This window comes from Vollenhovia emeryi, unplaced genomic scaffold, assembly GCF_000949405.1.
Source record: "Vollenhovia emeryi isolate VEMERY1.0 unplaced genomic scaffold, V.emery_V1.0 DF940094.1, whole genome shotgun sequence".
NCBI classification, from domain to species: domain Eukaryota; kingdom Metazoa; phylum Arthropoda; class Insecta; order Hymenoptera; family Formicidae; genus Vollenhovia; species Vollenhovia emeryi.
The window spans coordinates 1-12,934 of record NW_011966272.1 but is presented as its reverse complement, the minus strand read 5'-3'; the positions used below and the strand labels follow the sequence as shown (position 1 = coordinate 12,934).

The 12,934-nt window shown below is 42.1% G+C and overlaps 1 protein-coding gene across 3 annotated transcripts; it reads left to right on the top strand.

Annotated features, from left to right (window-relative positions):
• Positions 1 to 2,369: 2,369 nt before the first annotated feature.
• LOC105556334 (RNA-binding protein 33-like) lies at positions 2,370 to 12,685 on the top strand. 3 transcript variants are annotated; one of them, XM_012003419.1, is made up of 11 exons: positions 2,370 to 2,499; positions 2,772 to 2,871; positions 5,674 to 6,260; positions 7,124 to 8,052; positions 8,146 to 8,306; positions 8,393 to 8,566; positions 8,648 to 8,947; positions 9,024 to 9,183; positions 9,286 to 9,416; positions 10,387 to 10,992; positions 11,769 to 12,056. In XM_012003419.1, the coding sequence occupies exons 1-11, from the start codon at positions 2,489 to 2,491 to the stop codon at positions 11,787 to 11,789; spliced, it is 3,180 nt and encodes a 1,059-aa protein (XP_011858809.1). In that variant the 5' UTR covers positions 2,370 to 2,488; the 3' UTR covers positions 11,790 to 12,056. The 3 variants fall into 3 exon arrangements, with proteins under 3 accessions (XP_011858809.1, XP_011858808.1, XP_011858807.1); XM_012003418.1 differs by lacking the exon at positions 11,769 to 12,056 and adding an exon at positions 12,063 to 12,685 and having other exon boundaries at positions 2,371 to 2,499; positions 5,821 to 6,260; XM_012003417.1 differs by lacking the exon at positions 11,769 to 12,056 and adding an exon at positions 12,063 to 12,685 and having other exon boundaries at positions 2,371 to 2,499.
• Positions 12,686 to 12,934: the final 249 nt, after the last annotated feature.

Sequence of the window (12,934 nt, the reverse complement as noted above, 5' to 3'; positions counted from 1 at the left end):
CACGCGCGCGCGCACGCTCGCACACAAGCAACGCGCCGTATATACGTGTGCACACGTATTGGAAATGTGAACCGAATATTACCGAATCTCACCGGAAAGAGTCGATGTCAGATGAGTCCTCCCGCGCCCCGAATATCAGACCCCTCTTGCCCAGAGTCGTAGCTAATGCTCCGTCTATAGAAGTCTATGGTTCATTATAGAGATCCTCAAGTAAGAGATGCGCAATCTTCGGTCGTTTGCAAGAATATGGCGGCCTGCGCGCCAACGCGCCTGCGCGGCAACAAGCCTGCGCGTCAACGCGCCTGCGCGGCAACAAGTCTGCGCGCCACCGAGCCTGCGCGCTAACGAACCGCGCACTAGCGAGCCGCCATATTCTTGCAAAGTCGGCCAGAACCAATCCCGTCGCGTTCAAGGTTTGCGCATCTCTTAAGGTGCCTTTTCATACGCAGCATGCAGCAGCAGCAAATTAGTCACGTGATCCAAATTCACTACAGCATATTTGCTGCTCACGGAAAAGGAATAGCTGCAGCAGCACTGGCCGGCTAGATCGCGTGTCTGCTGCTTTGCTGTTCGTTCAATTGAACTTCACAGCGATGAAGCAAAATATGGTGAAATTTATTTTGCAGCATCTAGTAACAATTCTTCAACCAATAGCAGCGAGTTGCTGCGGCAGTATGCTGCGCATGAAATGGTACCTTTACCACAGTATAACCAGTATGCCCACTCGCTCTTTTGTTTCACGTTCGCGCCGATCCGTACTGCGCATCCGACATGCTTTAGCTATGACCAATCACAGGATTTTTGTACGTGTGTTAGTGCAAAGTCGGTGTGACATTGAAAAATTAGCAGTTTTGACGAATAACGCGTTAATACTTTTATACGTTGGAGCAAGTAATTACATTAATTACTTTTATTAGAACATTTTTTTCATAGGCCATTTCCATTTACAATAAATAATGTACGCTAGTTCGTACGCGCCTTTCCTGGATACGATCCTGAAAAGGGCCCAGGCACTTTTAGCCGTTGATACACTGTTGGGGCTATCAAAAACATGGCGGAAAATTGAGAACGCCCAGATCAAAGGTGCCGACAGAGAGTGGGCATACTGGTTATACTGTGCCTTTACTTGAGGATCTCTAGTTCATTATAGAGTACCTCTAGTGAGAGTATGGACAACGTCCGACATTAACAGGGAAACTATGGCGCGCTTTTCAAATTCATTTCTGTGATATTTTTCAATTGCAAGCCTCTTCATATAGGCTGTATCCCGATATTCACTGCCAGTGAAAATCTATAATGAACGTGACGTAAAGTATAGATTTTTAGTACTGGTAATGAATATCTGAACGCAGCCACATTAACTTCTACATATGAATCTGAAATAAGTATAAATTTTTAGAAAATTCGTTTAACATAAAATAAATGAAAGGAAAATTAATAAAATAAGAATTAAAGAGATATTTATTTTTATTTTATATTATTATGCATTGCTACACTCTTACTAGCAAAAGTATTATTTTGTTTTATTACAGGTATCACAGACATAAGTTTCAGTCTTAATGATGACAATCAGGAATATTAAACTGTAATTCCTGACAACAGATAACATAAAATTCTTTTACATCAAATGACTTAACATTTCGTACATTTTCATAATAAAACCGAAAAATTTTTTCCATATCTAAAATAAAATTAAAAGTGACTTCATTAACAAAAAAAAAGAGTATTTTTTTTAAAACATCGCAGTCGTGTTATTTCTGCATATGGAAATGCAGTAGGATTTCTACTACCTATTGCACAAATACAATTCTCACATATATGTATATTGCACTTTTTCATAATTTTATTAATTATATGTCCTCCTAAGTGATAAAGACAATGTCATGTTGTTAAAAATAACATTTCTGACTCGACCCGACCCCGAGTCAGAAAAGTTTGATCAAAAGCAAGATTTGAACCACAATTTCTGCAAAAATCTTACTTTTGATCAAACTTTGCCCTGTTACAAATGGCGAATCAAAGAGCCAATCAAAAATCGACTAACGGTGTCCATACTCTCACTAGAGGTACTCTAGTTCATTACAACTTTTTTCCGCCACTAGCAGTCCAGGTTTCTATAGTCAAAGGTTACACCGACTTTGCACTAACACACGTACAAAAATCCTATGATTGGTCAGAATAAAACCATGTCGGATGCGCAGTACGGATCGGCGCGAACGTGAAACAAAAGAGCGAGTGCCACTACTTGTTATACTGTGGTGTGACGCCACCTTAATTCTTCCATACTTTTTCCGCTGAAAACGCACCCACTCTTTCTTCCAAGTTATCGAACACTTCTCAGAGGGCACCACGATTGCTGGTCACGCAAAACTATGGGAGTTGGTGGTTGGTGCCGTTGGTGGCTTCGTGTTGGTTCGGTCTATCTCGCTACTTGTCACCGCTTCGGCCCCTCGACTCTGTTCCACCGTACAAAGGACTACGACTTACCATGTCGGAGCAGTAAGTGCCCCCGTACCCCGTTCAGGACACTCGCGCGACTAATCTCAAAATTTTATCCGCGCAACCTTTATCGCACTAAGACTCGGTGGAGCGCGATCGCTCCGAAGCAGCCGCGATCGCGCGAGGTTAGAATCGCGAACGCTTCCAGCAATGATGTAGATTGTTGTCACTCTCAAACAGCCCCGGAGGGGGGGGGGGGGATTCCTCATCCCCGTCGACTCCGCTCGCGATCGCGCCCCACGTAACAGACGTTATCTCGTTGATTCTTTCAGTGACGACACTTTGCTGGACGAAGATCTCGGGGACGAGGAGTACGATCTGGGTAACGACGAGGAGGAGGCCCTCCTAGCGGACGACTATGAACTGGAAAGGGTAAGCATACCGTTTGCCCATTATCTCCCACCTGCCGGTTGAGACCTCACGCCCCTCTGACATGTTCAGCTATCTCTCTCTCTCTCTCTCTCAATTGTGCCATACAATGATACCTTAATTTGGACATTGTCTCAGTTTTAGATCCTTATTTAGTGTTGCTTTCGTTGAGCTAACTCACGGAGTTAGTTCAGTTATCCGAGGATAGTCGCCCCATGACTATTGTCGCCGGTAATCGAGCTGATAGCGTTAAAGGCAACGGCGTTATTCCTCGTTTCTCGTAAAAGTACTCCTCGCGAGAGGCGCTCCACTTTGCACGAATCAGACACTCCGCACAACCTGAGATCCCCCTAATCTCGTACAGTAACGCCTGTGGCGTCGATATTTATATTTTATGTACAATATGTATACGCTGCTGTTACCCGTTGTACATTTTTAATGCGTTTTCTGCATGAATTAAGAGAGTCAGAGCCGCAATACATGGTGCGATTACCGACTGTATCGAGGAGCCGACTGTGTCGGGGGAAAGAATTCTGTCCAGGGAAGGATCAGTTCTCTCCCGCGTACCTTTTGTCACATACGAGCCCAGAATTTGAAAGTTACACGCGCGATACACACATCGACTGCTGTATACACACGCGTATCTAGTTTAAATATATGTAAATGTATCTGTATGTGCCGCGCAACGTCTGTCGTGTCGTGATGATATTCTTAACGGTTACAAATAGACCGCTGCTAGATATGGAAAAACGTGATTTATACGACGGGTCTATCAACCCAAATTGAGACTATTCAGTTTCAGTGCGAACCACCTTTTTTCACCCGGGCGTAAATGTTTTGTCAACATTGTGCCGCAGAGTTATGCAGGTAGAAAGAATACAGATAGCTGCCGATTAAAGAGAGACATTGTAAAGTAACGTTTGTTGTATACGAGAAAAGTTACCGCGCTTTATTCAGGTGCAAAAACGACTTCGAGGCAACGTCACGTCTCCGGCTCAGAACATTTGGATTTGTCTTAACGCGTTTCCGGGACACGATCTGCAACGTACGAAACTTTGTAATTGGAAAAACGTTTCGCTCAACAATATCGATGCTGTATGTATTCGCTTTACTTGCCGTGCAAATGCGATTGTAAACTAAGAATGGGATCAAGCGGGATCGAGGATAATGGAACGGAAAAAGCCCGCGGTGTTCCATTCAGACGATTCAATTGATTGACGGTACGCAATCTCTGGTTGTCGATGTAAATTTCCATAATTATATCTCGCCTTGTTCTCAAAAAAGAGTTCATTTCTCTGAATGGCTTAATGTGAAGCAACGAATGTAAAATATAGAGGAAAGACCCTCGTTATGTGACAGGCTTCTAATGTGAGACAGCGAGATTTCTGCTAAATTAATAGGCTGTTGACTCCGCCATGAATTTATTGCCCCTGGAGCGAAATCTGTTCGGTGAAAGATTCACTCTTGGATTCTGTAATCGTTGCAAGAAAAGATTTGTGATTGAATGTTGACAACCTGCTATCTCATATTAGAAACCTATCTCATAATGGAGGACTTTCCTCTATAATTGTGCCGTGTAAAGAGCGAAACGTAGTTAATTCATTCTTCCGCTTAATCGCTAATACTTTACGACGACGACGGTCTCTTCCGCGCGGGGGAAAAAGAACTTTTCATTTTATTTCACATAAATTCCGACGATCAACGAGGAAAGTATTTCAAGGTAAATAATAAATGTACGCGTAAAGGAATCTTTATGCGACGAGGTGAGTTTTTACATTAAGCCCTTCCGATACTTTAATCTCATCGACTTGATCTTCTCGATCTCCCACAACACTTGGCGGCTGCGAAAAGCCGTCGCGGTGACTCCAATGCGAAATTGTACCGCGAATTTTAGCATTAAGTACCCTAGCTCGTCCGATAAGTGGATGCTGCAGAAAATAATTCAGTTATATCGGCGCGTATATATTCCAAGATTTCATTGACAACTTTTGCACACAACGATTGAAATTATACAAATTATATCGCACATCCAAATTGAAGCTTGCTAAACGCAGCGAGAGTAACTCGTGCTCTCCGATTACAGCTAATGCGATACACAATAGAGTTTTACGAGTTGCATTGCGAGTCTCGTGTGTACTGAAGTCCGGGAAGAGTAACCTTTGTAAATAGTAAATTCTATCGTACAACTGCATGTGTATGTCGAGTTTATAGCTGAATTATATTGTACCGCATTGATAACGCGCGAGTCTTCTTCCGCGGGGCACAAGCAAAATTCTATTCATCGATCAAGATCGACTCGTTCGATTGTTACGCGATACAACTTATCCCACGTTACGTTCCTTTCTCACCAATAATGCCGCATATACGCTAACAGTTTCTCGCTGTACACTCGGACTTGCAGCAATCCGTCGGTCACGCTCCTTTATAAGACTTGTGTTTCACTATTATTACCGTTAGACATAAGAGCATGCCTCTCCCGAGTTATGTTAACGAGTGCGATAGGCGGAGAATAAGATCTTTAAGAAGACAGAAGTTAAAAAAAAATCCACGTTTCACGCTGTGCCGAGAGGAGATTTCGCACTCGAATGCACAGACAGTGCGAGACTCGGACTTATATACGAATGTACATATTTAAAACCGACACACACGTTTATGTTTCACACAAACGGAAACGATATTTCCGCATACGCACGGCTTTAGATACGTTAGTGGTATATACATGTAGATATTATATAACTACACTATAATGGATACATTTCGTATTTTGCATTACAAATATCTGGCAATTTGATTCCCCCCGAGCAGCAGAATAGCTATAAGGGAGAAGAGGAAACAGATGATGTGCTGGACTTAGGAGTCACGGACGCGCTCGACGACTTAGACGCTGAAGATGAAAATATAGAGTTTAGTAGAGGCAATACTGATAAACGTAGCGATAACGATTTCTATAAGGACGGAGAGCACCCGGAGGCGCAGTCGACGTCGTCGTATTACGAGCAGGACGAGAATGCCGAGTACGCGAACGAACACGAGGCGTTGCCTCAGTCCGGCAGAAATTCGGAGTCGAGTAGCGTTAATGTTTCGGGCATGGGCGATCTGCGCGAGAAGATCGTGCAGAAAAACGTGCAGAAGAGCATGTTGTACGTCGGCAACGGGCAGGGAATGGAGGACGACGACTGCGAGGAGGCGAAGGAGAGGCGGAACAGATTTCAAAACGAGCGCACGATGATCTCGCTGAAGATGAACAGCGACATCCCGGACACCCTGGAGAACGTCCTCACGTCTACGGAGCTGTCCAGAGCGCCGTTCCGGGGAAGAGGACGGGGTCGTGGGATCAGGGGGAGCCGAGGAGGGAGATTTAATGTACAAAATACTGGAAACTTCAATCCAAGGTAGCGTTTCGTATATTGACGACCAACTCGTAATTAATATGGTAATAGTAAGTTTTAGTCGACCTTAACTGGCCCGTGTTTGATACAAATAAACTACAATGTGACGTTTTGGCCAATCAAAACTTTTACTGTATAAAATCGTATTCTATAATCATTGAACGTAACATTGTAATACGATTTTTATAGTTGGTGCAATTTTTTGACATCATTCCTTTTGTAGAGAAGATAGATTTGAGTACTTTTTAAACCAAAATTTTGCTCCTTATATATTTGTTCTTTCTACGCGTACCTATACTTGGCCTTTTCTGTATCTTTTTTTTTAACGGGGAATTTTGCTAGTAAGTAAACTTTATTGCGGCGTTTCGACCAAGGGTTTAGGTCCTTCTCATGCAAGTTCTAAAAAGAAACGTCCGATAATCGGGATTACAAACTAATCAACGTATACAGAACAAATTACCAAATCAACAGTAACATAAATCCAAGAGATATTTAATCTTTTACATTATTTTATCCGCTGACAAACCATACCTCATATTTTATTTTTTTATTTTAATCTCGTTTCTTTTACATATTACGATTATTTAGTAATTTGTTTAGCTTATAATCCCGATTATCGGATGTTCCTTTCTAGAACTTTCTTGAGAAGGACCTAAACCCTTGGTCGAAACGTCGCATTGTATTTTTCTTACATTAAACACGAGCCAGTTAAGGTCGACTAAAACTTACCTATTGTTATTTATTACTGGCGAACCTAAAGAGATTTCTATCTTCGTAATTAATAGATATAATAATCGATGGGAGGGGGGGGGGGAATTAGTAACAAATGTTGAAACGTTTCTAAGGTAGTTTCCATTGTCTCGCAGGTTTGGTACGATACGGCCGTTTGAAAATCAGCCGCCTGCGTGCAGACCGCCACTGATAGAGACCAGACCGCCGTGTGGTCCTCTCCTTGGCGTACCAAGTAACGTACAAAATCAGCAGATAATGTACCAACAAGCTAATCCACAACCACCCTTCCAACAGCCCTTCGGTCCGAACGGTCCGATGCAAGGGCCGCCGGCGCAATTCGTGGAGAACAGGCCGCAGTTCAATCCCGGGCCGTTTCAGGGCCCGGGGCCGCGCCCGATCGGCTCGAGGCCTCCTCCCGAGTACGGGCCCAGGGGTCCCCTCGCCGCCGGATCCATGCAGGGACTGAGCTTCAATTGCCTGCCCAATCAGCAGCCGTATCTCCCGATGCAGCCGCCGTTTCAAAGTCCAGCCGGCCTCATGGTTCAGGAGAACCGGCCGATGCAGGAGAACCGGCCGATGCAGGAGAACCGACCGATGCAGGAGAACCGGCCGATTCAGGGTAATCAGGGGCCCTTGCTGCAGGGCGCGGGATTGCTCCTCGGTAATTCGAGCATGCTGCTGCCCGCGAATCTGTCGATGCTGCCGCCGGCGGGGAACCTGCCGATGCCGCCTATGCAGGGATTCCCGCGGCAGCAGCCGCCCGCTCAGGGCCCCCCGCCGCCCGTGCAAAACCTGCCGCCGGGCGTGCAAATGCCTAGTCAGCCGCCCTTCGAGAACAGGCTGCCGCAGTTCCAGGAACCGCCGTTCCAAGAGAGTCGCGGCGCGTACGACACGAGGGCTGGTTATCATTCCGATCAAGTACCCAATAGCCAATTTAATAATACGATGGCACCGGCACCGCCACAGTCGGTATCCAATGTGTCGCACGGTGTGTCTTTGCCTCCAGGCCACAAAATTCTAATCAACCCTCATTTCAGAGGCACCGTTCAGCCCGCGAACGACTGTGAGTTCTTCTAACCGAGTATCTATGTATTGCATTTAACTGCGCAATTGTATTCTCTGATCGTGTCCCCTCTTTTACGGCATGTGCATTTAGCTCGACTGGTATGGGACTCCAATCAGCAAGTCCAGCCGCAGGCTTCTCACAGCGGACAATTTCCACAACCTCCCTCGTCGTATCAGAATCAGGGGTCGTACAATCAGTCTCAGCAGGGTCCGCCGCAGTATCAGCGGAACTATCAGCAAAACAAAAGTGATGTGAGTACTCTTCCGTGATGCAACGCGGGACGAAAAGTTGTTAAATGAACGGATAAGTTGCAAATCGAATTAAATTTTGTCATCAGGACCCGTATGCATATTTCTCCGACGTGTGGCAAGAAAACAGGCCGCAGAGACCTCAAAATATGAGCCCGAGCAAGCATTACTCTTCAGACAGTAATTATGGTCGCGAGAGTAATTATAGCGACAGTAAATATAAATCGGAGGGCCAGTGGGATCAAAGGGATAATTATCAAGAAGTAAATATTTTCAAGCGACATCTGCATTATCTTGCTTACTTTTACAATTTGCAATACTCACTCGTCTTGTCGCGATGTCAGGATCACAGAGGCTCCCATCAGAGTTACCGAGAGAGAGAGTTGCCGTTGCGAACAAGAAACGATCACGTACAGAGAAGCAGAACGCCGCCGAATATGTATCGCAACGATCCTTACGATCAAAAGATCTCGAGACCGGTGAACGTCGTGCCCCGTGGCGTGAACAGGCCTCCGCAAAAGAGGATCTCCGAGTCGTCGGATAAAGGACCGCGGGAGATGAGCCCGAAACGCAGTAAGCCGCCCAACAGAAATCTCCAAGAGGTGCGAAGAGCGGACACGGTAGACGAAACCGTTGCCGACAAGGTGAATCTCTCATTTCGCGAACTCTACCTTTCGTAGCAATAGCTGGTAAATATATCGCGAAATTGTAATCTCTCAGGAGGAGGATAACGATCCGGAGATGCAGGAGTACCGTAAGAAGATGGAGGAGCAGAAACGTCTTCGGGAGAAGTTGCTGCGCGAGAAAGAAAACAGGCGTAAAATGGCCGCGATAGAGAAACAAAATGAAGATGCGAAAACAGATTCGAGCATTGCCGCAGGTAAATTGCACTGTTATTTCTACAGCTGACTACATCGTAGAATTATAATACACTTCTCCTTGTTTTATTATCGATTATAATAATGCAACGGAAATTTTTCAGCGAACGAGAATACGCAGCAAGAAACGAAGCCTGTGTCGACGCTGATGGGGCTTGTAAACGACGGCGCTATTAAAACTCGCCCTGGTGTTGCCAAAGGACGCAATCGTCCTGTCAATACACAGAGCACAGAGGTACATCATTAAATGCATCATTATATTACACTCTTCAGTCCTGATTAATTTCTTAATGCTGAGTATTAACGAGATGTACAACTATGCAATATATCTCTTCTTTTTTGTGAATGTGTAAATCTTTTGTGTGTATATGCACACGTGAGTCCATGGGTGTATGCGTGCATATATGTGTGGAAAAGAAAGATTCTTACGACAAGCACAATAAATTTCTATTCCTGCATCAAATATATATAAAGTAAAGATAACGGAAATAGAAGTGATCCAGTGATAGTACCTGTTAAGTGATATTTTTTAAACATACATTTTATAACATTTATTATAAAGTATCACAAAAATTATGATTCTCCATGTAAATGGTTTTAAAAAATGGCATTTCCTTTCACTGGTTTATTCCACTGATTAATTTTATAATTATAAAATAATATATATGAAATTAATCAAAATGCGAAGTCATACTGCGAGTCTGAGAATGAACATACGATTTCTCAGACTTTCTAAAATTACTTTCTCAGACTCGCAGTATGACTTCGCATTTTGATTAATTTCATATATATTATTTTATAATTATAAAATTAATCAGTGGAATAAACCAGTGAAAGGAAATGCCATTTTTTAAAACCATTTACATGGAGAATCATAATTATATATACATTTTTAAACAAACTATCAATGACTCTTTATGCGAGTTAGACGTTACTGTACATTTTCCTTATATATTTTAATAAAATATACTTTTTTCAATCAATTTTGTTTCTTTTATTTCCTCCGGACTGAGACGCACGTTAACGAATCTTAAGATTCAAAGCTCGCTCAATTTTTACTTGAAGTTATTTCTTTCATTGTTCAGAAGAGACATATTAGAATTGAATTAAAACTAGCTTTGTGTTGCTAATATCTTTTTTTTTAAATTATTGTTATCCTTCGCTTAGTAAATTTTGTCTCTAAAATAACGTATTTTTTGTTGTAGACAACGGACAGACCATCTAATGTGCGAATTATCCGAACGATACAGACCACCGATTTATCTGACACGAGTGGTTCAAAAAGTAACACCGGACTTGCGACTAATCAAGCCGGCGATACTGTACAAACGAGACAAGTGGTGCAGCAGTCCGGCATGCGAAGAGTCGTGATACAGAAGCCTCTGTTGAACTCGCAAAAGATTGCCACCACGATACAAAAAACTGTCTCCAATCTGCAAAAGAGTCAGGGATTACAGCAGAAGATCACCAACACGCAGGTCATACAGACTCAGAAGATTTTGCAGAATCAGGGTAATGCGTTGCAAAAGTCTGCGATCGGTCCGAAAGCGACGGTCGTCAATCAGAGAGTGGTGGCGCATAAAACACCGGGTGGCCTGCAAAAGACCGTGATCAACGACAGCGCGAATGTTCACGGCCAGAAGGTCACGAATGCGCAGCAAAATCCCCAGCGAATTGTGCTGCAAAAGTCTGCGGTTCAAGCGAAGAAGTTACCCGAGATAAAGACAAACACGGTTAAATTAGAAAATTTGGCCGCGAGCACGTCTGAGGCCCAAATCAGACGTATGTGTCAAGCCATCGGAACCATTGAGGTGACTATATTTACATGAAAAAAAAATGTTCACCTGGCACATCTACTTTTATTAATCCCCATCACTTTTATTACGCACGACTCATACATATACTTTCTCATGTTTACGCTTACGGAAAATATTTAGTTTTAGGCCTTATTTAGACTCCAAAGGACCACGTGTTATTTCTGCACATGCATTTTTTTAAATTTTTCTACATAAAAGTCGATAGGACTTGAGATATTCCGTCGTAGGCAATTTATAAAACTCACTTTATCGGAGTATGTATTGGAGACTGCTCCGTATATGTATATGTTACATTCGATTGATTGTTCTTTTAGTTTTTAATTTTGCCATTGTTAATTTCAAAGAGATATGTATTTTAATTTATTATATTCATTCCAAAGACATGTATTAGAAATACGAAAGCTTTTTTTTCTTATAACATATCTTTATTGTATGAAGAACTTGTTTTATATAGAGTTATTGCATAAATGTCAAAATCATAAATTTTCTATTTTGTTAAGTTGTTAGATACGCATATGGCACGTGACGTGATTAGTATGTTTTCTTCACGGAGATTGCTATAATATCTATTACCATTTTATATATATTGAGATGTTATTTTCTGAAAAAGGAAATCTTTATAATATGGATGCTATATTATATCGTTATACAATTACAAATATTACATACACGTGACATATAAGATATTTGGTACCTAGTTCTGATTACATTATATATACATCATTTTAGTTTATATAATTTGCTCAGTATTATATTTTCTCCATGTATAGAATGTAACTCAGAGGCTCTAAAGATGTAACGGAACATGTACAATTCTAAAGCTGATTTAAAACAGCTGGTGTAATAAGAAACATCTGCAAATTCCGCAAAACAATTAGACCGTTCAGTTGACAGCTTTGTACTAACTCCTCGTTTCGTTTGAACTCGAAGAATGCGTTACGTCCAAGATTCAGCCAAAAATTATGTGCTTTTTTTTACATCTTATAAACTTATACTTATTTTAAATAAACGATGTATAATTGATAATCTAATAACCAGTGTCTTCTCTATTCTTCGTGTTATAGAGCATACGCATGGGCGAGGGTAGCGCAACCATTGTGTTTAAGACGCAATCTGCCGCTATGGTGTTTCACAAGAAATACCAGCGTAAAATGCTCGATCTATCGCTGATAACCGTACGTCTGGTGCCGCAAAGCGCACCCGGGAGTAAAGCGGTCACGGCGCTCGCGAAGAAATCCTAAAGGGGAAAGAAAGAATGTTGAGATATCCTCAGTATATCTTAAATGTTAATTTGATGTAAACCGCGGACTAGAAGACGATACTTTCCTCGTTTCAAGATTCATTGGACCTGTTCAATAGAGATATAAAAAAATGTATCTATATTTTATATATATGCACATACATACACACATACACATATACATTCGTATGCATATACATGTTTCCAAAAGTATATTATACACTGCAGATAAGCTTGTAAATTTTAGACGATTCAGTTTTCAGTCCAATAATGATGTAAATGATAAGTTTTCGTAACATTCAAACGTATACTGAATGCAATCCAATATTATTTATGCCTTCATCTGTACATATGATGAAAAATTGTATATTTCATATAATATGTAATGATTTGCATATAAAATAAAGTTATTCGCAACAATATGATAGCGCAGAAGAGAAATAGTAATTGTATCTAAAATTATTATAGCGATGTAGAGTAACATCGCGAAAATAAAAGTGCTTCTTTTTGACGGAAGTAGTTATTCTGTTGGAATCAGCGTTCGCGCCGATCCGTACTGCGCATCCGACATGTTTTTATTATGACCAATCCCAGGGTTTTTGTACGTGTGTTAGTGCAAAGTCGGTGTGACCACAGATTAATAGACAGATAGCCAAAGACCCGGGTTGAGGCGAGACCAGCAGTTCTCACTGGTTT